Raw genomic sequence first — 27,445 nt, 5'->3', positions numbered from 1 at the left:
CATCGCTCCATCAATCGATCGATCGATCTTCTCTGTCCCTTTATCTTCATCATCTCCATCCCTCCATCTCTTCATTGCGTTTCTCTCATGTTTTACTTATTTACTTTCAAATTTTATTTCTAATCTTCTCTATCCCTTTATCTTCATCATCTCCATCCCTCCATCCTCACCCCTCCATCTTCATCATCTCCATCCCTCCATCCTCACCCCTCCATCTTCATCATCTCCATCCCTCCATCCTCACCCCTCCATCTTCATCATCTTCATTCCTCCATCGCATTTCTCTCTTAAATATTTCCTGATCTGTTTTTCTAATTCCTTAAAGTTTGTGAGGAGAGAGTCCAACCCGAGGCCCGGCCCGTGGCCCTGCCCGAGGCCCGGCCCGAGGCCCGGCCCGTGGCCATGCCCGAGGCCCGGCCCGTGGCCATGCCCGTGGCCCTGCCCGAGGCCCGGCCCGAGGCCCGGCCCGTGGCCATGCCCGAGGCCCGGCCCGAGGCCCGGCCCGAGCCTTCTCCAGGTATCTCTCGTCTTCTGTTTAAAATCTCTTGTTTTTTATTTTAAATGTTTCACGTTTTTCTCGGCCGTCTCTTCTTCTTTTTGTGAAGCACCTGAACCCAAACGACCGTCTGCGCCCACTCCCGCGGCGCCCCCTGTGGTTCACGAAGGTATTGCCCCGGCTGCAGCTCTTATTTAAATGTGTTCTCTTTGTGTTTGTCTGTTTTTGTCTTGTTTTAGTTTAAGTTTTATTTTTTTACTCTTAAAGTTTCTCACCCTGAACCCAAACGACCATCTGCGCCCACTCCCACGGCGCCCCCTGTGGTTCAGAAAGGTAAATGATTTTTGTAGCCCTTTGTTCTGGGTTGTAGTTTTTGTCCAGTTTTGTTTTAATGTTTTTACTCTTGAAATCTCTTGAATGTTTAAGTGTTTCCTGTCTGTTTGTTGTACTTTCTGTCTCTTTGTAGTTTTTTTGTATTTGTTTGTTGTAATTCTTTGAAATTTATTTATTTATTTATTTTTGTATATTTTGTCTGATTTTGTGGTTTTGTTTATTCTTAAGTTCCTGTTGTAGAAGAGAAGAAGCCTGTGGCTAAACCGACCCCCGAAAAAGTGGCACCTCCCACAGGTAGAGCAAGGAACTGCATCTTTATGAATGTCTCTAATACTATGACTAAACCAGGACTAAACCAGGACTAAACCAGGACTAAACCAGGACTAAACCAGGACTGAACCAGGACTAAACTAAATCAGGACTAAACCAGGACTAAACCAGGACTAAACCAGGACTAAACCAGGACTAAACCAGGACTGAACCAGGACTAAACTAAATCAGGACTAAACCAGGACTAAACCAGGACTAAACCAGGACTAAACCAGGACTAAACCAGGACTAAACTAAATCAGGACTAAATCAGGACTAAACCAGGACTAAACCAGGACTGAACCAGGACTAAACTAAATCAGGACTAAATCAGGACTAAACCAGGACTAAACCAGGACTAAACCAGGACTAAACCAGGACTAAACCAGGACTAAACCAAACCAGGACTAAACCAGGACTAAACCAAACCAGGACTAAACTAAACCAGGACTAAACCAGGACTGAACCAGGACTAAACTAAATCAGGACTAAACCAGGACTAAACCAGGACTAAACCAGGACTAAACCAGGACTACTACTTTCTTAACTGTTTGTCTTAACGCTCTTTCTATTACTCTTGTTTGATTGGCCAGAGTCTGTCAGGACTCGCTCTGATTGGCCAGAGTCTGTCAGGACTCGCTCTGATTGGCCAGAGCTCGCTCTGATTGGCCAGAGTGTGTCAGGACTCGCTCTGATTGGACAGAGCTCGCTCTGATTGGACAGAGCTCGCTCTGATTGGCCAGAGTCTGTCAGGACTCGCTCTGATTGGCCAGAGCTTGTTCTGATTGGACAGAGTCTGTCTTGGCTCACTGATTGGCTCATGTCGTTGTTCTTTGCTGTGATTTGTCAGTTTTATTTTCTTCTTCTTTTTCTTATGAAGCCATTCATGTGGAAGCACCGAAGCCCGCAGCCCCGCCCCCTGCAGGTACAGCTGCTCTCTGATAGGCCAGAGTCTGTCAGGACTCGCACTGACTGGCTTGTTGGGTCTTGTCCTTTATTCTGATTGGTCTGTTTTTGTTCTGAAGTCCCTCCTCCTGAAGAGAAGAAGCCCGCCCCCAAACCCGCCCCTGAGAAAGTGGCGCCTCCTACAGGTAGAGCTCAGTCATGTTTCTGTGTCACTCACCTCTTATTGGTCAGAGTCTCTCACGACTCGCTCTCATTGGTCCGTTTGAATGTTAAATGTTTTGTGTGTGACTTTTGTTCATTTTGTCCTTAAGTGTCGCCTGTTGAAGCGCCAAAGCCCGTCCCCAAAGCACCAGAGAAGGTGGCGCCCCCTGCAGGTAGAGCTCAGGCCTCTTTGAATCAGATAAACTTTATTTAATCTGTTTGTAAATGTGTTTTTGTGTCTGTCATGTTGGTTAGTGTAACTCACCTCTTATTGGTCAGAGTCTCTCACGGCTCGCTCTCATTGGTCCGTTTGAATGTCACATGTGTTTTGTTTATCCCTAAGTGTCGCCTGTAGAAGCACCAAAGCCCGTCCCCAAACCTCCAGAGAAGGTGGCGCCCCCTGCAGGTAGAGCTCAGGCCTCTTTGAATCAGATAAACTTTATTTAATCTGTGTGTAAACATGTTCTTTAGTGTAACTCACCTCTTATTGGTCAGAGTCTCTCACGGCTCGCTCTCATTGGTCCGTTTGAATGTCACATGTTTGTGTGTGGATGATGTCATTGTCCGATTTGTCCTTTTTTAATATAACTCTGAACTGTGATTATTTCGAGCCAAGTTTTAACCTCCTAGCATAGACTGTAAATATAAATGGACAGAGCTAACCTGCTAGCATAGACTGTAAATATAAATGGACAGAGCTAACCTGCTAGCATAGACTGTAAATATAAATGGAGAGAGCTAACCTGCTAGCATAAACTGTAACTATAAATGGACAGAGCTAACCTGCTGCCTCCACGTTCCAAACAGGAAGTGATCATGGGTGCACTTCCTGCTCCATCGACTCTGGCTCCAATTAACTTTCTGTATTTATCAAACACTTTATTTTCAACGATCTATTTGGTCCAACCTCAAACATGAGCTTTATCTAGAGACAGTTACCATAGCAACTTCAGCGCGAAGCATCTGAGCACGCTCAGTTTGAACAACGGGACAAATTTGGTAATGGCAGTGACGTTTGTGACTTTTGTTCATTTTGTCCCTAAGTGTCGCCTGTAGAAGCGCCAAAGCCCGTCCCTAAACCCGCCCCTAAACCTACGGAGAAAGTGGCGCCCCCTGCAGGTAGAGCTCAGGCCTCTTTGAATCAGATAAACTTTATTTAATCTGTTTGTAAATGTGTTTTTGTGTCTGTCGTGTTGGTTAGTGTAACTCACCTCTTATTGGTCAGAGTCTCTCACGGCTCGCTCTCATTGGTCCGTTTGAATGTCACATGTGTTTTGTTTATCCCTAAGTGTCGCCTGTAGAAGCACCAAAGCCTGTCCCCAAACCTCCAGAGAAGGTGGCGCCCCCTGCAGGTAGAGCTCAGGCCTCTTTGAATCAGATAAACTTTATTTAATCTGTGTGTAAACGTCTTCTTTAATGTAACTCACCTCTTATTGGTCAGAGTCTCTCACGGCTCGCTCTCATTGGTCCGTTTGAATGTCACATGTTTGTGTGTGGATGATGTCATTGTCCGATTTGTCCTTTTTTAATATAACTCTGAAGTGTGATTATTTCAAGCCAAGTTTTAACCTGCTAGCATAGACTGTAAATATAAATGGACAGAGCTAACCTGCTAGCATAGACTGTAACTATGGCCGTGTCCCAATTCGCCCACCTGGCCTTAGAATCACCATTTGAAGTGTGCATCGAAGGGCAGTTACGTAATTTCCGGTGCGACAAGGGCTGTCCCATTTCAACACACCCAACTGAATGCGCCCAACAAACCTGCCCTTCCCTTTGCACCGTTTCCATGGAGATCGGATGTAACCGAACCGTGCATCCGTGCACGCTTCACGCACTTCTATATCCCATCATGCACCGCGACCACGCAAAAAAGGGAAGAAAATGGAGTCCATTGCGCAATACACGTTCAAATGTTCGTACTGGTTTAACTCATCAGTGCGACATGAAACTGTTAAATCTGAATAAAGATCTGTACAGTGTGTTTGATTAAAAAGGAGGAGAGTTACATGGAATAAAGGAATGTGCAGTTATTCACAATAAGAGACATTATTATCATTAAAAATTATTACTGCAATAAGAATAATGTAAGAATGTTCGTTTCTATTGCGTCAAAGACCAAGAGAAACATAAAGTCAGAAGAGTTTAATGATCCACACAGGTAATGTGAACAATGAAGCAACGGACTCTGAGGAAAGGACAGAACAGACAGAACAGACAGAACAGACAGAACAGACAGAACAGACAGAACAGAGTCCTGAGACGTAAAAAAATCTTCATGAGTTCCGGTACATTCCATATGTCTGCGCCCCCTGGTGGACACGTGTCATTTACTTTCGTGTTAGTAAATCAAGACCTAGTGATATAGCTGCACTGCTAGAAAATACCTTATAATAATCAGATGAAAAGAACTGGCACGACATAGAAGGGAAACAGCGCCCTCTACTGTTATTAAAGTGGTGTAGCCACTGGACAAAATACAGAACCATTAAACTGTAATATCCCACTATATGTACAACTAATCAGTGTCTCTGGTTTATAGACTATGAATGTGAAAATTATATTTTTACCTCTGTCTCTGTTATTACATTTTCACAAGGTTTATTTTGTTTAAGTTATGAAGTAGCTACAATTGAGTAAAAAAATCTCCTCGAACGTTATAATTGCCTATTGATATTCAATCTAAACAGAAAGAAACGGCAGCGACGACGACATCTTGACTTTTCTTCTATTAAATAATTAAAAATAACGTACATAATGTACGTATCTTACGCTCAAAGACAGAGGTGGAAGTGCGGTCCGTGGTGTGGGCCTGTCCCACTTCAGCAAGATGGAGATGACACTGAGGAGGGCAGATTCTCATCCGGAAGCTTCAAACTACACTTTGAAGAGTACTTCGAAGGGACCCTTCAAAGGGTGTATTTGGCGAATTGAGACACGGCCTATAAATGGACAGAGCTAACCTGCTGCCTCCACGTTACAAACAGGAAGTGATCATGGGTGCACTTCCTGCTCCATTGACTCTGGGTCCAATTAACTTTCTGTATTTATCAAACACTTTATTTTCAATGATGTATTTGGTCCAACCTCAAACATGAGCTTTATCTAGAGACAGTTACCATAGCAACTTCAGCGCGAAGCATCTGAGCACGCTCAGTTTGAACAGCGGGACAAATTTGGTGATGGCAGCGACGTTTGTGACTTTTGTTCATTTTGTCCCTAAGTGTCGCCTGTAGAAGCGCCAAAGCCCGTCCCTAAACCCGCCCCTAAACCTACGGAGAAAGTGGCGCCCCCTGCAGGTAGAGCTAGCGTGTGATTGGTCAGAGTCTCTCATGGCTCGCTCTGCTTGATCCGTTTGAACGTTTCATGTTTTGTTTGTCTTCTTCTTGTTCTTCTTCGTCTTAAAGTCCCGCCTCCTGAAGAGAAGAAACCTGCCCCCAAACCTGCTCCGGAGAGAGTGGCGCCGCCTGCAGGTAGAGGCCGGAATAATCTCTCAGGATAATTCAACTAAAACCGCAATGGATTTTTGTTTCACCAAGATCTGTTCATCAGAGCGTGTGTCCTGGTTCTGCTGTTAGCCCCGCCCACTGAGGAGAGACAGCCAATCGTGCGCAACTGTGACTATGTCATGATTTTAGATGGTCATGCGGCTCTGAGAATAATTTAATATTTGCTTTAGTCCGAAATTCAATTTAGCACAGAGACACAACGTACATATTAGCAAACACTGCCAAAAAGTTTTAACATAGTTTAAAACTCAAGAAAAACCCCAAAGTGATTTAAAAAGCTCATGTTCAGGAGCCTGTGATCAGTCAGTGGAAAACTGTCACCTGTTGTAGTTAAGATAAGTCAGTTTTTTTATGTTCAGATTGTGTTAAAATAAAACTTAAAGCCTAATTTCAGTAACAGAGCTTCAGACAGAGCAGTGCCCCCAATTAGCATCACACCCCCAGAAAATGTCAGCGACACAGTACAAATAGGAGCCTGCTCTCTCCTCATTGGACGTGGTTTGTGACAGAAACAGGACACGTTCGTCTTTACTCACCTCTGATTGGCCAGAGTCTGTCAGAAGTCTCTCTGATTGGCTCATTGGGTCTTGTCCGCTATTCTGATTGGTCTGTTTTTGTTCTGAAGTCCCGCCTCCTGAAGAGAAGAAGCCTGCCCCCAAACCCGCCCCTGAGAAAGTGGCGCCTCCTACAGGTAGAGCTCAGTCATGTTTCTGTGTCACTCACCTCTTATTGGTCAGAGTCTCACGGCTCGCTCTCATTGGTCTGTGTGTCTGTCTCTTTTGTCCTGATTGGTCCGTTTAAATCTGTTTGTTTGTCCCTAAGTTGTTCCTGTAGAAGAGAAGAAGCCCGAGCCTAAACCCGCCCCACAGAGAGTGACGCCCCCTGCAGGTAGAGCTCAGCATAGACATATCATTTAACACGCTGCTCGATGCTAATGCTATCGTCCACTTAGCAACTCAGCCAGTCCCCAGAGCCAGTCCCCTGTTTAGCTGTTAGCTGTTAGCTGTTAGCATTAACATCACAGGGTGTAAATCCTCCGGAGGGTGTTGGCCGCTGAGGTCAAAGCCTCTGTAAACTTAGGTGTTTTAGTTTAGGTCATAATTGATGTAAAACTGTCGTCTGAGCTGAAGGCGACACACTCGCTCTGGTGAACGTCCAGTGCAGACGTGTCGTTTCTCTGTAAAAAAAAAAAACTGCTTTTGACTGAAGTTTCGAAAGTCCCACCACAAAATAATCCCAAATCAGGGATGGCAGCTTAGGCTCATCAAAACTAATGATAACATTGACCAGTTCACCAAAAACCCAGAGGGCCGAGCAAATGGGCCCGAGGGCCACATTTGGCCCCCGGGCCATGGTTTGGACACATCTGACACTGAACCTGAACATGTGACTGAGGAGAGCAGATAAAAACATGCAAGAATGTTCTAGACCAGGGGTGTCAAACTCAGATTCACTGTGGGACAAATTTAAAAACTGAGACAAATTCATGAGCCAAACTCAATATTTTTTATCAACTTTTCCATCTGGAAACAAACTAGTTTGACCTAAACACAAAATCTGGAATAACTCAAGCTTGATTTTACAAACAGAGAAAATAAATTTGAAACAGAAGTCACATCACTAGTATTTTTTGTTTTTATTATTAGTATTATTATTTTGTCTGAGATGACCAGTAGCTCGGTCGCTAATGAGCGTCCACAGAAAAGGAGGGGCGCTCGCCGGTCTCGACTGCGCACCAGCGTACCAGCAAAGCATTCTGGGATTTGTAGTATTAGTGGTGCATGTGTAATATACCGGCGGGCCTGCTCTAATGCACATTTGATATGATTTCACAGGCCAAAATAATTATGCCGCAGGACAGATTTGGCCCGTGGGCCTGAGTTTGACATGCATGTTTTGGAGTTTAAGGTGGGACTGGCTCGTCTCTGAGGGAGCGTTTGATTTGACCTAAAGCGATGCAGTTTTAACTACGAGCAGAGGATGATACGTCTGTGTTCAACACCTGCTCATCTCCATGGAGATGTGTATGTTTTCCCCTGGAATGTTCCGCAGTGTCAGTTCAGTGACGGAGTTTTAACCACGAGCTGAGAGAGAATCATGTGTCTGTGGAGCTCCGTCTAACACGTCCTGCTTTACTCACCTCTGATTGGCCAGAGTCTGTCAGGACTCGCTCTGATTGGCCAGAGTCTGTCAGGACTCGCTCTGATTGGACAGAGTCTGTCAGGACTCGCTCTGATTGGCCAGAGTCTGTCAGGACTCGCTCTGATTGGCTTGTTGGGTCCTTTATTCTGATTGGTCTGTTTTTGTTCTGAAGTCCCACCTCCTGAAAAGAAGAAGACCGCCCCCAAACCCGCCCCTGAGAAAGTGGCGCCTCCTACAGGTAGAGCTCAGTCATGTTTCTGTGTCACTCACCTCTTATTGGTCAGAGTCTCACGGCTCGCTCTCATTGGTCTGTGTGTCTGTCTCTTTTGTCCTGATTGGTCCGTTTAAATCTGTTTGTTTGTCCCTAAGTTGTTCCTGTAGAAGAGAAGAAGCCCGAGCCTAAACCCGCCCCACAGAGAGTGACGCCCCCTGCAGGTAGAGCTCCGTTTTGCACTTGTTCAGATACAGATCAACATCTTTATAATAAACAGATTAATATTTTGTTACTATTCACAACCCTAAGTCTAACACGTCCTGTCTTACTCGCCCCTGATTGGTCAGAGTTTCTCACGGCTCACTCTGATTGGTCTGTGTCCCTGTCTCTTGTCCTGATTGGTCCGTTTGAAACTCCTCTTCTCCTCGTTTGTTTGTTTTTGTGATTTTTGTTTCTTTCTCGTCTTAAAGTTCCCACAGTGGAAGAGAAGAAGCCCGAGCCTAAACCTGCTCCTGAGAGAGTGGCGCCCCCTGCAGGTAGAGCAAGGACTAGACGTATCTTAACAGTGTCTTATTGGTCAGAGTCTGTCATGGCTCGCTGTGATTGGCCATTGTCTCTATCTCTTGATCTCACTGGTCCATTTAAATCTTGTGTTTTAAATGTTTTCCTGTTCCTCCTCTTTCGTATGTTGTTTGTCTTTCTTAATTTCCTGGTTCTTTTCACTCTTAAAGTGCCCCATGTCGAAGAAAAGCGTCCATCTCCCCCCAAACCCGTGGCTCCTCCCCCTACTGCTCGCGAAGGTAAACCGCACTCATCGTTTCATACGTTTTAAACATTTTGCCAGAGCCTGTCTCTTGTCCTCCATTTTTGTAGTTTTTGAATGTTTGTTCATGTTGTTTGTAGTCCCTCTTGATTTAAAATGTGTGGTCATTATAATTTTGGCTCTTCCTGTCCTCGTCTGTCCCACTTCCTGTCCTCGTCTGTCTCACTTCCTGTCCTATTTTGTAGTTTTTTTATCTTGTATTTGTAGTCATTTTTAATTTGAGGTTTTTCTATGTGTTGGTCATATTCTAGTCTCTTCCTGTCCAGATTTGTAGTTTTTCTTCTTTCAGTTTTGTAGTCCTGTAGTTGATCCTTGTTCTCATTTCTCCCACTTCCTGTTCTTGTCTGTCCCACTTCCTGTTCTCGTCTGTCCCACTTCCTGTTCTCATCTGTCACATTTCCTGTTCTCGTCTGTCATACTTCCTGTTCTCGTCTGTCACACTTCCTGTTCTCGTCTGTCACACTTCCTATCCTCATCTGTCACACTTCCTGTTCTCGTCTGTCACACTTCCTGTTCTCATCTGTCCCACTTCCTGTTCCCGTTTGTCCCACTTCCTGTCATTGTCTGTCTCACTTCTTATTCTCATTTGCCCCACTTCCTGTTTTTGTTTGTCCCACATCCTGTTCTTGTCTGTCGCTCTTCCTGTTTTTGTTTGCCTCACTTCATGTTCTTGTCCCACTTCCTGTCCTTGTCTGTCTCATTTCCTGTTCTCGTTTGCCCCACTTCCTGTTCTCGTCTGTCACACTTCCTGTCCTGTTTTGTAGTTTTTTTCCCTCTTTACTTGTAATCCTCCTAGTTCCTTCTCTGTATAGTTCTGGTTGTGATCTTGGTTCTTGGTTCTTTTCGTTCTGAAGTTTCACCCATTGAAGACAAGGTGGCTGCTCGTAAACCGTCTCCGCCCAAAGCCGCTTCTCCATTTGAGGAGATCGAAGGTATTTCATGTCTCTTCTTTGGTCCTTTTGTGGTTCAGGTTTTTATAAATGTATTTTCATGTTTGTTCTATAAAAGAATTCCATTGTGTTTGTTTTCAAATCTTGTGTCTGATTTAAATGTGAAGTTTTGTCCTGATTGGTCAGTGAGCATTTTAGTGGTCAAATTCATCTAAACCAAAAGACCGACCAAGTCCAAGTTTGACCGGGACTGGACCGGGACCGAGACTGATCTTGGCCTTTATTGGTTCTCTTGAATCTCTTCTAACCCGGGTCTAAACCCAGTCTTTACCTGGTCAAAACCTGGTCAAAACCTGGTCTAAACCTGGTCTAAACCTGGTTTTAACTTGTTTTAAACCTGGTCTAAACCAGGTCTAAACCAGGTCTAAACTTGGTCCAAACTTGGTTTTAACCTGATCTTAACCTGGTTCAAACTTGGTCTAAACCCAGTCTTAATCCGGTCTTAACCCGGCCTAAACCCGGCCTAAACCCGGCCTAAACCTGGTCTAAACCCGGTCTAAACCCGGTCTTAACATGGTCTAAACCTGGTCTTCTTGTAGCTGCGGTGGAGTCCAAACCGACCGTGGGAGCGGTGTCTCCATCAGCCTCTCCTCCTGAAGGTACCATCTGTCCCAAACTCCAACCCCATAACCCTCCAAACGAGTGTATGGTCTTTTAATGTGAAATACACGTGTGTGAGGTCCATGTGTGTATGGTCTTTTAATGTGAAATACACGTGTGTGAGGTCCATGTGTGTATGGTCTTTTAATGTGAAATACACGTGTGTGAGGTCCATGTGTGTATGGTCTTTTAATGTGAAATACACGTGTGTGAGGTCCATGTGTGTATGGTCTTACCTTGTAGGGTCTTTTAATGTGAAGATCTGCTCTTCCTGTCTGATTGATTGTGAAATTCTTCCTGTTCTGACAGTGACTCCTCTATCCTCCTCCTGTCCTCCTCCGTGTCTCTCTCTCTCTTTCTCTTTGTCTTCCTCTGTCTGTTGTCTCTTGATGTCTCTCCCTCTCTCCGTCTCTTTCTCTCTGTTCTTGATGTCTTCTTGTTCTTGATGTCTCTCCCTCTCCCCGTCTCTTTCTCTCTGTTCTTGATGTCTTCTTGTTCTTGATGTCTCTCCCTCTCTCCCTCTCTCCGTCTGTTCCTGATGTCTTCTTGTGTGCACCTCTTACAGACCAAGGCCCAGTCTCTGCTCCTGGACCAACCAAAGGTATTTCACTTTCTCCATATTTAAACCAAACTTGTCTCACATTTATATTTCGCATTTATATTCTCCCACTTAAAAAGATGAGAGAGGCCTGTCATGTTCATCATAGATTCACATTGACTGATTTTTAATAAATTTATGTCCAAATTATGGTGTAAAATAAGTATTTGGACAATAACAAAAGTTCGTCTCAATACTTTGTTAAATTCCCTTTGTTGACAGAGGTCGTTTTCTGTCTCCAGAGGTTTTCACTGTTGCTGTAGTTTGGTCCGTTCCTCCTGCAGATCTCCTCTAGAGCAGTGATGTTTTGGGGCTGTCACTGGACAACACAGACTTTCAACTCCCTCCAAAGATTTTCTATGGGGTTGAGATCTGGAGACTGGGCCACTCCAGGACCATGAATTGTTTCTTACAAACCCTCTCCTTTGTTGAAGGAGGTTTTCACTCAAAATCTCATGATACATGGCCCCGTTCATTCTTTCCTTTACACGGATCAGTCGTCCTGGTCCCTTTGCTGAAAAAACAGCCCCAAAGCATGATGTTTCCACCCCCATGATTCACAGTAGGTATTTTACGGAATTTACCAATGAATCCATTAAAAATCCTACAGTGTGATTTCCTGGATTCTTTCCCCGCATTCTGTCTCTCATAGTTGAAGTGAAACTATGATGAAAATTACAGGCCTCTCTCATCTTTTTAAGTGGGAGAACTTGCACAGTTGATGGCTGAATAAATACTTTTTTGCCTCACTGTAATTAGAGTAAAACCTCCTGTGTTACTGTCAGCGTTGGTTCTGTGTGTTCTGTGTGTTCTTGAAGTTCTGTTGTTTCTAAACACAGTTCCATCTTTAGAACCAAAACCTCGACTTGACACAGGTAAAACAATACAACTGCCCAAAGAAAAAGAGGCAGAAACAGATGAGGAGCGAGCCAAAAGAAGGAGGAGAGTAAAACCTCCAAAAGAGGAAGAGACAAAAGAGGAGGTGAAACTTAAACCAGTGCAAAGACGAGATGACAAACCAGCGGAGGAGACAAAAGAGGAGGTGAAACTTAAACCAGTGCAAAGACAAGAGGAGGAGAGGAGGATCACACAGAAACCAGAGGAGAGGAGGATCCCACAGAAACCAGAGGAGCAGAGGGAGATTGCACAGAAACCAGAGGAGGACAGGTGGATCGCACAGAAACCAGAGGAGAGGAGGATCCCACAGAAAACAGAGGAGCAGAGGGAGATTGCACAGAAACCAGAGGAGGACAGGTGGATCGCACAGAAACCAGAGGAGGAGAGGAGTATCGCACAGAAACCAGAGGAGGAGAAAGAGCTTAAACCAAAAACTAAAACTCCAAAAACAACAGAAACTAAAACAGGAGAGGGGGAGAGAAAGAAAATGATGAGATCAAAACTGCCGAAAGAGGAAGAGAGGAAGGAGGAGATCAAACTCAAACCGGTGCAAAAGTCGCCTAAACCTGCTGAGCCAGAGATGGAGAAAGTGACGCTCAAAAACGTGCCGTCAAAACCAAAAGAACCAGAGAAAGAGGTGGTCAGCCAGAAGAGCGAAGTGACCAGAATCTACGACGAAGAACTGACTGTTAAGAAACTCCACGGCAGGGAGGACAGAGAGATACTGACTATCGGGCGAATGGAGCCTGTGTTTACAGCAGAGGAACACACGGTGGCGCTAGAGCAGGGCGAGGAGCCGCAAAGAGAGGTGACGGAGGAGGAGGAGGCGTCACCGTGGAAACAAGTAAAAATAACTCCAAAAGAGACAGAAACTAAAGAAGAAGAGGTGCAGAAAAAGAGGATCTCAAAATTACCAAAGGAGGAGGAGAAGACGGAGGACGTGAAACTGAAACCGGTGCAGAAATCTCCCAAAATGCAGCCGGAAAAATCTGAAATTGTTGACAAGCCGAAAGTTCTAAAGCCACGGAAAGATGAAGCAAAGAGAGAAATGTCACCAAAACTTGAGATTGAAAAAGTGGAGCTTAAGAAAGTTCCGTCTAAACCAAAAGAACCAGAGAGGGAGGTGGAAACGGTCACGGCCGCGGTCACCAAAGTCTTAGACACAGAAATGTTTGTGCATCAACTCAGAGACAGAGAAGACAGAGAGATCCTGGGCATCGGGCGGATGGAGCGTGTGTTTACAGCAGAGGAACACACGGTGGCGCTAAAGCAGGCCGAGGAGGCGCAGATACAAGTGAAGGAAGAAGAGGTACCATCCAAAGAACCATGGAAACGAGCTGAAAAAACTCCTAAAGATACGACAGCAACGCCAGAGGGAAAAATCGAGAAAAAGAAGATTTCAAAACTGCTGAAAGACGAGGAGACGAAGGAGGAAATAAAACTTAAACCAGTGCAAAAGTCGCCCAAGCCTGCCGAACCAGAGATGGAGAAAGTGATGCTCAAAAAGGTGCCGTCGAAACCGAAAGAACCAGAGAGAGAGGTGGTCAGCCAAAAGAGCGAAGTGACCAGAGTCTACGATGAAGAACTGACTGTTAAGAAACTCCACGAGCGAGAGGACAGAGAGATACTGACGGTCCAGAGGAGGAAGAGAGAGGAGAGAGGAAGAGAGGAGGAGATCAGAGCTCTGGTAGACGAGAAAACAGAACCAGAGACAAAAGAAGAGGACCGGGGAAAATGGGAAAGGAGTCCAAGAACTGAGAAAGAGCCAGAACCAGAGCCAGACTTAACCAAGCGTAAAATCAAACTGTTACCAAGGAAACCGGAGGAGCAGGAAGTGGTGACACTGAAACCATTCGAAAAACAAAAACAAGAGAAAGAGAAAGAGAGAGGGAGGGAGGAGGGAGAAGAGGTGGCCATGAAGGAAGAGAGGAAAGAGAGGGAGAGGGTAGAGAGAGACAGGGAGGAGATGGACAGAGTTAGAACGCCAAAAGTAAAGGAGCCTAAACCTGAACCTAAGATAGAAGAACCAACCAAAACTAAACCAGAGAAAACAACTGTCCCAAAGCCAGAACCAAAACCAGAGCCTAAACCAGAACCAAAACCCAAGACTCCACCACAGAAAGAGGAACTGCCTGAGACTAAACCAGTTCAGTTAAAGAAGACACCAGTGCAAAAGTCTCCTAAAGAAAAAGAAGAAGCCAAACCAGTGCAGCTGAAGAAGACTCCAGAGAAGAAAACTGCTCCCACAGAGACCGATAAAACCCCCAAGCTACAACCCAGACCAGAGCCCAAACCAGAACCCAAACCAAAACCAGAACCAAAACTAGAGCCAAAATCAGAACCAAAACTGGCCTCTAAACCAGAACCAAAACCAGAACCAAAACCGGCCTCTAAACCAGAGCCTAAACCTGAGCCTAAACCAGAGACAAAAGTAGAGCCAAAACCAGAACCAAAACCAGAAGCGAAACCAACCTCTAAACCAGAACCAAAACCGGCCTCTAAACCAGAACCCGAACCCAAACCAGCACCAAAGCTCAGAACTTCTCCAAAGAAAGAGGAACCGTCTGAGGCTAAACCGATGGAGAAGAAGAAATCTCCACCCAAGCCCAGAGAGGAGAGCACACTTCCTCTGGTGAAGGAGGTGTCCCCAAGGAGCATCCAGGTGGAGAAGGTCCCCACCCAACCAGAGGAAGAGGTGTTTGAGGAGCCCGACCAGGAACCAGACCAGGACCAGGATGAGGTCTGGGCCTGGGAGATGGTGCCAGACCAGGACTGGACCCAGACCGATGGAGCCAGAGAGGTCCCTGGGCCCGTAGGAACCAAACGAGGTGATCAGGAAATGGAACCATCAACCATCCAGAACATTTCACCTGCTTCTCCACCATCACAAACTCATTTTAACGCTCAAAATGTTCCTTCTCTGACATGGAGACATTCCATCTGCTTTCTCCACCAAAACCTGCTCGCAAACGCTGTCATGTGATCAATACATCAGGTTCATCTCCACCTTCCTGAATCCATCCACCTGCATCATGGTTGTACGCTGCAGAAAATAAAATCTTAATTATGAGTGAATCAAACAGCAGTTATTTTGATTTAAGTGTATTTGGACTGTTTTAAAATATGATTTGCCGATAGAACAAAGCAGCATCTTTAGCATCTTTAAGATTTTATTTTCTCCAGTAAAACTCCACAGGTCATTTCATTCTCAGCAGGTTGAAACTTTTGAATGTGCAGCTTTAAAATGAACCACATTTTCATTTAACAAAGAAATTCTCCATCCAAACCTTATCAATCATCAGCTTTGCTCTCAGCTTTGTCCATCCTCCATAAGAGATCTCCATGTTTAGGTTCACCATTGAAATACCAGAAACTGCCTCCACAATCTGCCATTTTGTGTCATCATCAGACCCTGTCCACCTTCTTGTATCCATCATGTCTCCATCTCCATCCTCGTATTCCGTTTTCATGATCTGTGCTTGTCTTGTTGGTCCTCCATCTTGGCTCATCTTGTTCCATTTTAAACTGTCTGCCATCTTGTTTTCTTCATCAAAAACGTCCAAATGTCACCTGTTATCTTCACCTGTGTCTTCTTTGTCCAGATGATCCATGAATCATAAACTCCACTCATCTTTTGGTTCATTTCGTCTTATTTGTACAATAGGAAAAATCTGTGTCTCATTTCAAAAGGTTTATCTTCCTCCATCTTGTCTTCTTCACCAGAAAAGCACTTACGTCTTCATTGTCTCTCAACTGTAAACAAACCCATCTTTAGTCCATAGTAAACGTGTTCATTTCACACTGTTTTGATTGTCCTCCATCTTGTGTAATCCAACATAATCTGTCCACCATCTTGTCTTCATCCTGAAACATCTTCATAAACATTAGCGTCTCCTGTTCATCCTCCATCTTGGGTCTTGTTCCGTCCTTCACTCCGTCATTTCATATTTTTGCTGTCGTTTTTTCCTCTTTTTTTAAACGTTTTCACCCTCGTTTCAGATGGTAAACCTGCGGATGAGCCTCCCAAAGGACGTGGCAGAGGATTTGGTGGTGAGGCTTCCAAAAAAAAACATCTTAATCCTAAATAACTCCTCATCTCTTCATTTAACCCTGGTTTAGTCTGTAGTCCTGGTTTAGTTCTTCTTTAGTTCTTCTTTAGTCCTTCTCTAGTCCTGGTTTAGTTCTTCTTTAGTTCTTCTTTAGTCCTTCTCTAGTCCTTCTCTAGTCCTGGTGTAGACCTGTTTGTTCTAACCCAAACCCACTGAAATAGTTTTAAATAAAAATTAACTTTCTTCGGTTCTCTCATGAACCCTTGAACTAAATCCATCTTTAAATCTTCTTTACTCATAAAAAGATTTGTTCACATTTCCTGTTTATTGTGAACGCCATTTTGAAGTTTCCTCATGGCAGCCATTTTGTGCCTCAACCACCTGATCCACCATAGACCCAGTCCAGGCCCGGACCCACTGTAGACCCGGTCCAGGCCCGGACCCACTGTAGACCCGGTCCAAGTCTTGACCCAGATGCTGTTAGGTCCTGGTTTTAAAACTAGTTCTAGGACTACTAGGATTAGGTTGAAGTTTAGTCCTTTTTTAGTCCTTGTTTGGCCCTAGTTTAGCTTGTGTTTAGACCTGCTTTAGATCTGGTTTAGTCCTTTTACAGTCCTGGCTTACAGTCCTAGTTTGGACCTGGTTTAGTCCTGGGCTAGACCTGAATTAGTCCCGCTAGTGAGCCAGACCTGGTTTAGTTCTAGTTTAGAACTGGCTTAGGTCCAGTTTAGACCTAGTTTCAATCACTGTAAACCTGGTCCTGGTTCAAGCTCTAAGTTCTGGTTGAGTCCTGCTGTAGTCCTGCCTCTAACCCGGATGCCCTGCCTCTCCCACAGCTCGTCAAACCCCGTCCCCAGGAGACCGCGGTCGGGGACTCAGACCTGGAGGTAAAGGCCCCTCTCCTCCAGAGGAACCCTTCGGAGGATTCAAACTCAAGGCCGTGCCCCTCAAGTTCACCAAGAAGATTCAAGACATTGTGCTCAAGGTTAGTCCTGTTTAGACCTGGGTCAGTCCTGGTGTAGTCCTGGTTTAGATCTGATTTAGATCTGGTTTAGTCTGGGTTTAGACCTGGTTTAGTCCTGGTTTGGACCTGATTAACCCCTGGTTTTGTTTACACTCCTCTCTTATCCCTTCTCTCTCCTCCCTTTTTTCTTTCCCCTCTCCTTCTCTCTCTCTTCTCTCTCCCCCCTCTCCCCTCTCCTTCTCTCTCTCCTCTCTCCCCCCTCTCCCCTCTCCTTCTCTCCCCTCTCTTCCTCCTCTTTTCCCCCTCCAGGAGGCTGAGTCGATCGGTTCCTCTGCAGACTTTGAGTGTGAAGTATCTCCGTCCACAGCTATCACGTCGTGGATGAAGGACGGCGCAAACATCAGAGAAGGTCCTAAACACAAGTTCACCGCAGACGGAAAAGACCGAAAACTTCACATCATCGACGTACAACTTTCCGACACCGGAGAGTACACCTGCGTCGCCAGGAACGCCGGGAAAGAGGTCACCTGCACTGCCAAGCTCATTGTAGAAGGTGCGCAGCCAGACCTGGTTTAGACCTGTTTTAGTCCTGGTTTAGTCCTGTTTTAGTCCTGCTTTAGTCCTGCTTTAGTCCTGGTTTAGTCCTGGTTTAATCCTGTTTGAGTCCTGGTTTAGTCTTGGTTTAGTCCTGTTTTAGACCTGTTTTAGTCCTGGTTTAATCCTGTTTTAGACCTGGTTTAGTCCTGTTTTAGTCCTGGTTTAGACCTGTTTTAGTCCTGTTTTAATTCTGGTTTAGACCTGGTTTAATCCTGTTTTAGTCCTGGTTTAGTCCTGTTTTAGACCTGGATTAGTCCTGGTTTAGTCCTGGTTTAATCCTCTCTCTTTTTCAGAGCTTCCATTAAAGTGGTATAAGGAGCTGGAGCCAGAGACTTCCTGTATGAAAGGTCAGCCCATGTACTTGACCTGTGAACTCAACAAAGAGCGCGACGTCACCTGGAAACGCAACGGCACCCCCATCAAGAACAAGGCGGGAAAGATCGCCATCAATGTGATCGGAATGCAGCACGCCATCACCATCCAGAACGCCACGGATGAGGAGGCGGGGCTATACACCTGCTCCGTGGACGGACAAGAGGATGTGGTCACCTCCACCAACGTCAAGGTCATTGGTGAGTGAGGGGGAGGGCTTAGCAGTGGTGGAGTGGTTAGCACTTTGGACAGTATTCCTGTAGGTCTACTCGTCTCTCCTCTGCTCCTCAGAGATACTCCATGTAGTTAGTACTCTTTCCTCAGTGTGTAGGTCTAACTGTTCTTTCTCCTCTGTTCCTCAGAGATCATTAAGGATTGGTTGGTGAAGCCCCTGAGGGACCAGCACGTAAAGCCCAAGGCCAGTGCCACGTTCAGGGGAGAGCTCTTCAAAGACACCCCCAACTGGAAGTGGATGAAGGGAGACACGGAGCTGCAGCCCTCAGACAAAATCAACATCGAGAAGGACGGCCCCAACGTCAAACTGACCATCAACAACTGTCAGCCCGCTGATGTGTCCGACTACAGCCTGGAGGTGGAGGACCGCAGGTACAGCGCCAAGCTCACCCTGGGAGGTAAGAGTCTACAGCCCTGAGACTAAAGACCAGACCAGAGACCGGACTGAAGACCAGACCAAAAACCAGATCAGACACAGTAGACTGAGACTAGACCAGAGACCCAGACCGTGTGTGTTCCTGGCGTGTTCCTGGTGTGTTGCTGGTGGCGCCTTGCTAGTGGAATGTTGCTGGCGGCGTGTCCCTGGCGGCGTGTCCCTGACGTGTCTCGTGTTCCTCTTTTCAGAGCGTGAGGCGGAGATCCTGAAGCCCCTTGAGAACGTGGAGGTGATGGAGAAGGAGGAGGCCCACTTTGATACAGAGATCTCTGAGGAGGATGTGGCTGGAGAGTGGAAGCTGAGAGGACAGGCACTGACGCGATCCCCAGTAAGTCCCAGAGGGTATTCCAACATCTAAACATGAGCCTACTGCTTATCAAACATCTAAACATAATAGGTCAAACCCTACTAACCCTCACCCTAAGGTCTGCCCCTCAACCGAAGGTCTATCCTTCATCCTAAGGTCTAACCCTCACCCTAAGGTCTGCCCCTCAACCGAAGGTCTAACCCTCACCCTAATGTCTGCCCCTCAACCGAAGGTCTGCCCCTCACCCTAAGGTCTAATCCTCACCCTAAGGTCTAATCCTCACCCTAAGGTCTAATCTTCACCCTAAGGTCTAACCCTCATCCTAAGGTCTAACCCTCATCCTAAGGTCTAATCCTCACCCTAAGGTCTACCCTTCACCCTAAGGTCTATCCCTCATCCTAAGGTCTAACCCTCACCCTAAAGTCTGCCCCTCAACCGAAGGTCTGCCCCTCACCCTAAGGTCTAATCCTCACCCTAAGGTCTAATCTTCACCCTAAGGTCTAACCGTCATCCTAAGGTCTAACCCTCATCCTAAGGTCTAACCTTCACCCTAAGGTCTAACCTTCACCCTAAGGTCTAACCTTCACCCTAAGGTCTAACCCTCACCCTAAGGTCTAACCTTCACCCTAAGGTCTAACCTTCACCCTAAGGTCTCACCTCTGCTCCTCTTCAGACCGTGGACATTAAAATGGAGGGAAAGAAGAGATTCCTGACACTGAAGAATGTTCAACTGGATCAGGCCGGAGAGGTCTCCTACCAGGCTCTGAACGCCAACACTTCAGCCATGCTCAATGTCAAAGGTACTGAACAAAAATACCTAACCCTAACCGTCTCAGGTACACCTGTCCAACATCAAAGGTCTAAGCCTGACCTTAGGTCCACCATGAGGAGGGAAATGGAGCGAAGGATCAAGGTCCATGTAGTTCCCTCTGTTATTTATCTACAGCCACAAAAGGACAATGTCACGATTCTGACTCAGAACAAAAGCACACATCCCACAGGTCTAACCCTCGTCTGTCTCTCCTGGGGGTGGTACGCCTCAGCTACACCCTCTTTACACACACCCACACAGACAGATGGAAGTGTGCTGCCCAAGGACACAACTACACAATCCAACATGAGGAGCAGCGTTTGGTGAATGTCTAAACTCCTCAATCCTCTTTAACTTCTGCTGTTTCACTTTAGACCAAACGTCTCCTTCAAGACGTCACGTTGAAGAATTCATCAAAACAATATTTAAAATGTTGTAGACATGGTTTAGCTGTTCACCAAATCTATAGACCAAAGCTCCTCCACCTAAACCTCCTCCACCCAAACACCTCCTCCACCCAAACACCTCCAACACCCAAACACCTCCTCCACCCAAACACCTCCAACACCCAAACACCTCCTCCACCCAAATACCTCCAACACCCAAACACCTCCTCCACCCAAACACCTCCAACATTCAAACCCCCAACACCCAAGCACCTCCAAAACCCAAACCTCCAACACCCAAACACCTCCAACACCCAAACCTCCAACACCCAAACCTCCAACACCCAAACACCTCCAACACCCAAACCTCCAACACCCAAACCTCCAACACCCAAACACCTCCAACAACCAAACACCTCCAACACCCAAACACCTCCAACACCCAAACCTCCAACACCCAAACACCTCCAACACCCAAACACCTCCAACACCCAAACCTCCAACACCCAAACACCTCCAACACCCAAACCTCCAACACCCAAACACCTCCAACACCCAAACCTCCAACACCCAAACACCTCCAACACCCAAACCTCCAACACCCAAACACCTCCAACATTCAAACCCCCAACACCCAAGCACCTCCAACACCCAAACCTCCAACACCCAAACACCTCCAACACCCAAACCTCCAACACCCAAACCTCCAACACCCAAACACCTCCAACACCCAAACCTCCAACACCCAAACACCTCCAACAACCAAACACCTCCAACACCCAAACCTCCAACACCCAAACACCTCCAACACCCAAACCTCCAACACCCAAACACCCCCAACACCCAAGCACCTCCAACACCCAAACCTCCAACACCCAAACACCTCCAACACCCAAACCTCCAACACCCAAACCTCCAACAACCAAACACCTCCAACACCCAAACACCTCCAACACCCAAACCTCCAACACCCAAACACCTCCAACACCCAAACACCTCCAACACCCAAACCTCCAACACCCAAACACCTCCAACACCCAAACCTCCAACACCCAAACACCTCCAACACCCAAACCTCCAACACCCAAACACCTCCTCCACCCAAACACCTCCAACACCCAAACCTCCAACACCCAAACACCTCCAACACCCAAACCTCTAACACCCAAACCTCCTCCACCCAAATGTACACACAAACCATCACTGTTTTCTGATGAATGTAAAGTTGTGCTCAAAGTCTTTTTTTCTGAATCAGCTCAGATCTGTCTCTGGACTCAGGTGAGTACAAACCTGCTCCTCTTAAAAACATTTAAATCTCTTCTGTCCTTCATAAACTCCGTCTCTACCCCTGGAATCATCCAAAATCCTCTGGCTAAAAGTCTGGGTTAAATCTGGGTTAAATCTGGGTTAAATCTGGGTTAAATCTCGGTTGTGGTCTGCTGTCGCTCCAGAGATCGCCCTGGCCTTCGTGGAGCGGTTGAAGGACGTATCGGTGCCTGAAAATAAACAGGCGAAGTTTGAGTGCACGGTGACACGAGAGGTGCCCAAGGTGATGTGGTTCAGAGGCATCGACGTCATCACTCAAAGCCCCAAACACGAAATCATCGCCAACGGCAACAAGCACCTCCTCGTCATCAACAACTGTCAGTTTGAAGACGAGGCACAATACACGGTGGAGGTGCAGGACATCAAGAGCACCGCCGAACTGAAGGTGGAAGGTGAGAGAGAAGGAAGGACAGAGAGAGAGAGAAGAAGGAGGGAGGAGAGAGAGAGGGAGGAGAGAGAGAGGGAGGGAGGAGAGAGAGAGAGAAGAAGGAGGGAGGAGAGAGAGAGGGAGGAGAGAGAGAGAAAGAGAGGAGAGAGAGAGAGAAGAAGGAGGGAGGATAGAGCGTGAAAGAGGAGAATAAAAGAAGAAGGAGGGAGAAGAGAGTGAGATGGAGAGGAGAATGACGGAGGGAGAGAGAAAATGAGGGAGGAAGAGAGAAGAGTATTGTTGTAGTAGTTTTAATTATACAGAAGTTAAATGAGTGCAGTTTACTCAGCAATAGTATAAACTGTAAGACCTGACTCTAAAGGACGGGCAGCAGCAGTAGTAGTAGTAGCAGTAGTAGTAGTACTACTACTACGTAGTACTCATATATATGACGTATTCTAGGCATGCGTCTCGCCTTCACACATCCACTCCATGACCTCATCATGAAGGAGGGGCAGACGGCCATGTTTGAGCTGGAGCTGAGTCACGAGGACGTGCCGGTCGTCTGGTACCGTAACGAGGTCAAAGTTCACGTCAGCCGGTCTGTGGTCACACGCGTGGAGGGACGTCGCCACACGCTGGAGCTGCGCAGCCTCAGCATGGATGATACGTGTCAGATCAAGGCGGAGGCGAGGGGCATCAGCTGCTTCGGCCAGCTCAGCGTCATAGGTAACGCGCCCCCTGGAGGAGAGGGGGGGGGGGGTGCACGTGCCGCAGAGAGGCCACCGTGTTTGTCTCATCACCATAGAAACGGCTCCATCTCCATCCAAATGTCCGCCCCATTCAGCTATAAAACCACTGAAGTCCGTCCTCTTTGTTTCATCACCACGGCAACATCCAAAGCTCCATCTTCTACCATCTCATCACCTTAGCAACAGTTCAGCTCCATCTAAACCTCAACCTCAAAGTATCTGTAGAACCATTTTTCTGTTCCACCTTCAAATCCTCCCATCTTAATGTCCATCATCTTTGTCTCATCACCACGGCAACATCTAAAGCTCCATCTTCTACCATCTCATCACCTTAGCTCCATCTAAACCTCAACCTCAACCTCAAAGTATCTGTAGAACCATTTTTCTGTTCCACCTTCAAATCTTAATGTCCGTCATCTTTGTCTCATCACCACGGCAACATCTAAAGCTCCACCCAAACCTCTGCTCCATCCAAAAGTTCATTCATCTTTTAAAACAACAAAACTCCACCATCTCTGTCTTCAGACCTCTCTGTTCCTCCGTCACTCATCTCCATAAACCTCCATAAGGCTTTAAGTCCACTATCTTTGTTTCCTCTGACATCTTCTCTGTCACATCGTCCATCTTAGTTCCTCATCAGATCTTCTCCGTTTGAGCTCCTCTAACTTCAGACTCCTCCATAAACTTCATCAAACTGCACTGAATCCTCAATCTTCATCACTCCTCTTCCTCATCTCCACAGTCTGAAGCAGCGTTCACACTCAGATCTGCTTTTATTTCAACTTCCTGTTTAGAGGTGACATTTTGGGATCATTTAAGATAGAAAATGTGGATTTGAATTGTTACGTGCCACGGTAATGGGGCTACTCCTCCATCACGCTGAAACCCAGGGAGAATTATTATTTTAAATTGTATTATTTCAGTTATTAGTGAGAAATTGGCTCCAGTCTCAAAATGGTGTCAGTTGGATTCAGTGTGAACGCTGCAGCGCGTCTTTACTAACATCTTACCTTCTCATCTCTGTGAAACCATCGTAACTGTATAAATTTCAACAATGAAACCATCAATGTGTCTATATAACACCTCACACCATCTCAGAACTTTTCAGAACATCTCAAACCATCTCAGAACATCTCAGACCATCTCTGACCACCTCAGAACATCTCAGATCATCTCTGACCACCTCAGAACATCTCAGATCATCTCAGATCACCTCAGATCATCTCAGTCCATCCCTGTGTCTGTAATATGTCAGACCAAAGCTTCACACTCACTGCTTCATCTGATGCTCCTCATGTGTCATCCTCATTTGTTCATTTTGTCCATTTGTTTTATTATATGAAGATCTACTGTTTCTCACGAGGCTCACTGTTGTACAGGCTCTGGTCTAGACCTGGTTTAGTCCTGGTTTAGACCTGGTTTAGACCTGGTTTAGACCTGGTTTAGACCTGGTTTAGACCTGGTTTAGTCCTGGTTTAGTCCTGGTTTAGACCTGGTTTAGACCTGGTCTAGACCTGGTCTAGACCTGGTTAAATCTGGGCTTGAAAGTCCTGGTCAGATCCAGCTCTGATACAGAAAGTGGCCTCGCTTGTAAACAGGAAGCTCCTCCTTCTTTCTCTTCCTCTCTCCTCCTCTGACTCCCTCTCTCCCCTCTCCCTTCCTCTTTCCTCTCATCTCTCCTCTTCTCTCTTTGTCCTCTCTCCTCCTTCTCCTTATCTCCTCTCCTCCTTCTCCTCTGACTCTCTGTCTCCCCGTGGCAGAGGGAGACGCCGTCTTCATCACTAAACTGTCGGACTTCACGGCGGTGGAGAAGGATGAGGTGGAGCTGCAGTGTGAGGTCAGTAAGGATGTGCCGGTGGTGTGGTACAGAGACCAGGTGGAGCTGACCCAGTCCAAGACCCTGGTCCTGAAGAGCGAAGGAACCCGAAGAACCCTGGTCCTCAAGAAGGTGGAGATCCAAGACCAAGGACAGTACTGCTGCGACTGTGGAACCGACCAGACCAAAGCCAAGCTCACCGTGGAGGGTACGAGACCGGGTTTAGACGGGGTTTAGACGGGGTTTAGACGGGGTTTAGACCGGGTTTAGAACGGGTTTAGAACGGGTTTAGATGGGGTTTAGACGGGGTTTAGACCGGGTTTAGACTGGGTTTAGACCGGGTTTAGACCGGGTTTACACCGGGTTTACACCGGGTTTACACCGGGTTTAGACCGGGTTTACACCGGGTTTACACCGGGTTTAGACGGGGTTTAGACCGGGTTTAGACCGCGTTTAGAACGGGTTTAGAACGGGTTTTGACGGGGTTTAGACCGGGTTTAGACCGGGTTTAGAACGGGTTTAGACGGGGTTTAGACGGGGTTTAGACGGGGTTTAGACCGGGTTTAGAACGGGTTTAGATGGGGTTTAGACGGGGTTTAGACCGGGTTTAGACCGGGTTTAGACTGGGTTTAGACCGGGTTTAGACCGGGTTTACACCGGGTTTAGACCGGGTTAACACCGGGTTTAGACGGGGTTTAGACGGGGTTTAGACCGCGTTTAGAACGGGTTTAGAACGGGTTTAGAACGGGTTTTGACGGGGTTTAGACGGGGTTTAGACCGGGTTTAGAACGGGTTTAGACGGGGTTTAGACGGGGTTTAGACGGGGTTTAGAACGGGTTTTGACGGGGTTTAGACCGGGTTTAGACCGGGTTTAGACCGGGTTTAGACGGGGTTTAGACCGGGTTTAGACCGGGTTTAGAACGGGTTTAGACGGGGTTTAGACGGGGTTTAGAACGGGTTTAGACCAGGTTAAGACCAGGTTAAGACCGGGCTTTGAACGGGCTTAGACGGGATTCTGACTGGGTTTAGACTTGGTTTGTTCCTGCTTTAGTCCTTCTAGTCCTCATTTAGTCCTGGTTCAGTCCTGGTTCAGTCCTGGTTCAGTCCTGGTTCAGTCCCGGTTTAGTCCTGGTTTAATCCATGTTCTAGTCCTGGCTTAGTCCTGATGCAGACCTGGTTTAGTCCCGGTTCTGACCCTGTCCTGACCCGGTTCTCTTGCAGCTCGGGACATTAAGGTGGTGCGTCCGATCTATGGGGTGGAGCTGTTCGATGGAGAAACGGCTCGTTTTGAGGTGGAGATTTCAGCCGACGACGTTCACGGACAGTGGAAACTCAACGGAGATGTCCTCAGCCCCTCCTCCGTGAGTCCAGACCGAGACCAGACCGAGACCTGAGACCAGACCGAGACCTGAGACCAGACCGAGACCTGAGACCAGACCGAGACCAGACCAAAGACCGGTCCAAAACCAGACTAGAGAGCAGACTGAGACCTGAGACAAGACCGAGACCAGACCGAGACCAGACCGAGACCTGAGACCAGACCGAGACCTGAGACCAGACCGAGACCTGAGACCAGACCGAGACCAGACCGAGACCTGAGACCAGACCGAGACCTGAGACCAGACCGAGACCAGACCGAGACCTGAGAACAGACGGAGACCAGACTGAGACCAGAGACAAGACCGAGACCAGAGACCAGACTGAGACCAGACTGGGACCAGACTGGAGCTGTAGTGGACCATATTGGCCTCTGCAGGGTGATTTTGTTTTGACCCCTCTGTGTCGCCCCCTACAGGATGTGGACATTATCGAGGAGGGGGCCAAACACACTCTGATCCTGTACAACTGCAGAGTGCCCATGACCGGAGAGGTGTCCTTCAGCGCCGCCAACGCCAAGTGCACCGCCAACCTCAAGGTCAAAGGTGAGACTACACAACCCTAACACTAACCCCAGCCTTAAGGTCAAAGGTGAGACTACACAACCCTAACACTAACCCCAGCCTTAAGGTCAAAGGTGAGACTTTACGTGAGTAAATTAACATAATAAAATGACTTTTGTCCCAGTTCTGGTGATTTTCCATCTCAACCTTTACAGAGTTTAACCCACAATCTTTGGGTTTGAGGGTGAAAGCTCAACCACTGAGCCAACTGCCCCACTCCTCTGACCCTTTGTGTCTCTCTCCTCCTCTCCCTCTCCTCCTCCTCTCCCTCTCCTCCTCCTCCTCTCCCTCTCCTCCTCCTCCTCCTCCTCCTCTCCCTCTCCTCCTCCCCCTCTCCTCCTCCTCCTCTCCCTCTCCTCCTCCTCCTCTCCTCCTCTCCTCCTCTCCCTCTCCTCCTCTCCTCCTCCTCTCCTCCTCCTCCTCTCCTCCTCTCCTCCTCCTCTCCTCCTCCCCCTCTCCTCCTCTCCTCCTCTCCCTCTCCTCCTCTCCCTCTCCTCCTCTCCCTCTCCTCCTCCTCCTCTCCCTCCCCTCCCCCTCTCCTCCTCCTCTCCCTCTCCTCCTCTCCTCCTCCTCCTCTCCCTCTCCTCTTCTCCTCCTCCTCCTCTCCTCCTCCTCATCTCCTCCTCTCCTCCTCTCCTCCTCCTCCTCTCCTCCTCTCCCTCTCCTCCTCCTCCTCCTCTCCTCCTCCTCCTCTCCTCCTCTCCCTCTCCTCCTCCTCCTCTCCTCCTCCCCCTCTCCTCCTCTCCTCCTCCCTCCTCCCCTTCAGAGCTCCCTCTAAACTTCCTCACCCCCCTGAGCGATGTGCAGGTGTATGAGAAGGACGAGGCGCGCTTCGAGGTGGAGGTGTCTCGCGTTCCGAAGGCGTTCCGTTGGCTCAAGGGTTCCGCCGAGATCCAGAGCGATGACAAGTTTGAGGCTGTGCAGGAGGGAAACCTGTTCGTGCTCCGAGTGAAGTCGGCGGCGTACGAGGACGAGGCCAAGTACATGTTTGAGGCCGAGGACAAGAGGACGTCCGGCAAGCTCATCATACAGGGTGAGGATTAAAGTGGAACTGCAGTCCACAAGCTGTGTGTTCTAACGTCTCCTCACACACACCTGGAGATGTGTTTG

The 27,445-nt window shown here is 47.3% G+C and overlaps 1 protein-coding gene across 1 annotated transcript in view; it reads left to right on the top strand.

Annotated features, from left to right (window-relative positions):
- Positions 1 to 27,445, top strand: part of LOC117389397 (titin-like) — a 275,399-nt gene that overhangs the window by 99,213 nt on the left and 148,741 nt on the right. The window contains exons 72-106 of the mRNA XM_055230696.1: positions 326 to 517; positions 606 to 665; positions 764 to 829; positions 1,058 to 1,123; positions 2,019 to 2,063; positions 2,164 to 2,229; positions 2,356 to 2,418; positions 2,589 to 2,651; positions 3,290 to 3,364; positions 3,535 to 3,597; positions 5,470 to 5,544; positions 5,653 to 5,718; positions 6,380 to 6,445; positions 6,577 to 6,642; positions 8,069 to 8,134; positions 8,266 to 8,331; positions 8,581 to 8,646; positions 8,842 to 8,910; positions 9,788 to 9,865; positions 10,423 to 10,482; positions 11,049 to 11,084; positions 11,900 to 14,806; positions 15,978 to 16,028; positions 16,864 to 17,012; positions 17,301 to 17,544; positions 17,882 to 18,160; positions 18,323 to 18,592; positions 18,819 to 18,958; positions 19,611 to 19,737; positions 21,586 to 21,852; positions 22,290 to 22,556; positions 24,340 to 24,603; positions 25,617 to 25,756; positions 26,191 to 26,317; positions 27,102 to 27,368. Coding sequence (XP_055086671.1) covers positions 326 to 517; positions 606 to 665; positions 764 to 829; positions 1,058 to 1,123; positions 2,019 to 2,063; positions 2,164 to 2,229; positions 2,356 to 2,418; positions 2,589 to 2,651; positions 3,290 to 3,364; positions 3,535 to 3,597; positions 5,470 to 5,544; positions 5,653 to 5,718; positions 6,380 to 6,445; positions 6,577 to 6,642; positions 8,069 to 8,134; positions 8,266 to 8,331; positions 8,581 to 8,646; positions 8,842 to 8,910; positions 9,788 to 9,865; positions 10,423 to 10,482; positions 11,049 to 11,084; positions 11,900 to 14,806; positions 15,978 to 16,028; positions 16,864 to 17,012; positions 17,301 to 17,544; positions 17,882 to 18,160; positions 18,323 to 18,592; positions 18,819 to 18,958; positions 19,611 to 19,737; positions 21,586 to 21,852; positions 22,290 to 22,556; positions 24,340 to 24,603; positions 25,617 to 25,756; positions 26,191 to 26,317; positions 27,102 to 27,368 — 6,972 coding nt within the window. The remainder of the gene's footprint in view (positions 1 to 325; positions 518 to 605; positions 666 to 763; positions 830 to 1,057; positions 1,124 to 2,018; positions 2,064 to 2,163; positions 2,230 to 2,355; positions 2,419 to 2,588; positions 2,652 to 3,289; positions 3,365 to 3,534; positions 3,598 to 5,469; positions 5,545 to 5,652; positions 5,719 to 6,379; positions 6,446 to 6,576; positions 6,643 to 8,068; positions 8,135 to 8,265; positions 8,332 to 8,580; positions 8,647 to 8,841; positions 8,911 to 9,787; positions 9,866 to 10,422; positions 10,483 to 11,048; positions 11,085 to 11,899; positions 14,807 to 15,977; positions 16,029 to 16,863; positions 17,013 to 17,300; positions 17,545 to 17,881; positions 18,161 to 18,322; positions 18,593 to 18,818; positions 18,959 to 19,610; positions 19,738 to 21,585; positions 21,853 to 22,289; positions 22,557 to 24,339; positions 24,604 to 25,616; positions 25,757 to 26,190; positions 26,318 to 27,101; positions 27,369 to 27,445) is intronic.

This window comes from Periophthalmus magnuspinnatus, chromosome 21 (genome assembly GCF_009829125.3).
Source record: "Periophthalmus magnuspinnatus isolate fPerMag1 chromosome 21, fPerMag1.2.pri, whole genome shotgun sequence".
Lineage (NCBI taxonomy): Eukaryota > Metazoa > Chordata > Actinopteri > Gobiiformes > Gobiidae > Periophthalmus > Periophthalmus magnuspinnatus.
The sequence above is the reverse complement of the archived record's forward strand: the minus strand, read 5'-3'. Positions and strand labels throughout refer to the sequence as shown.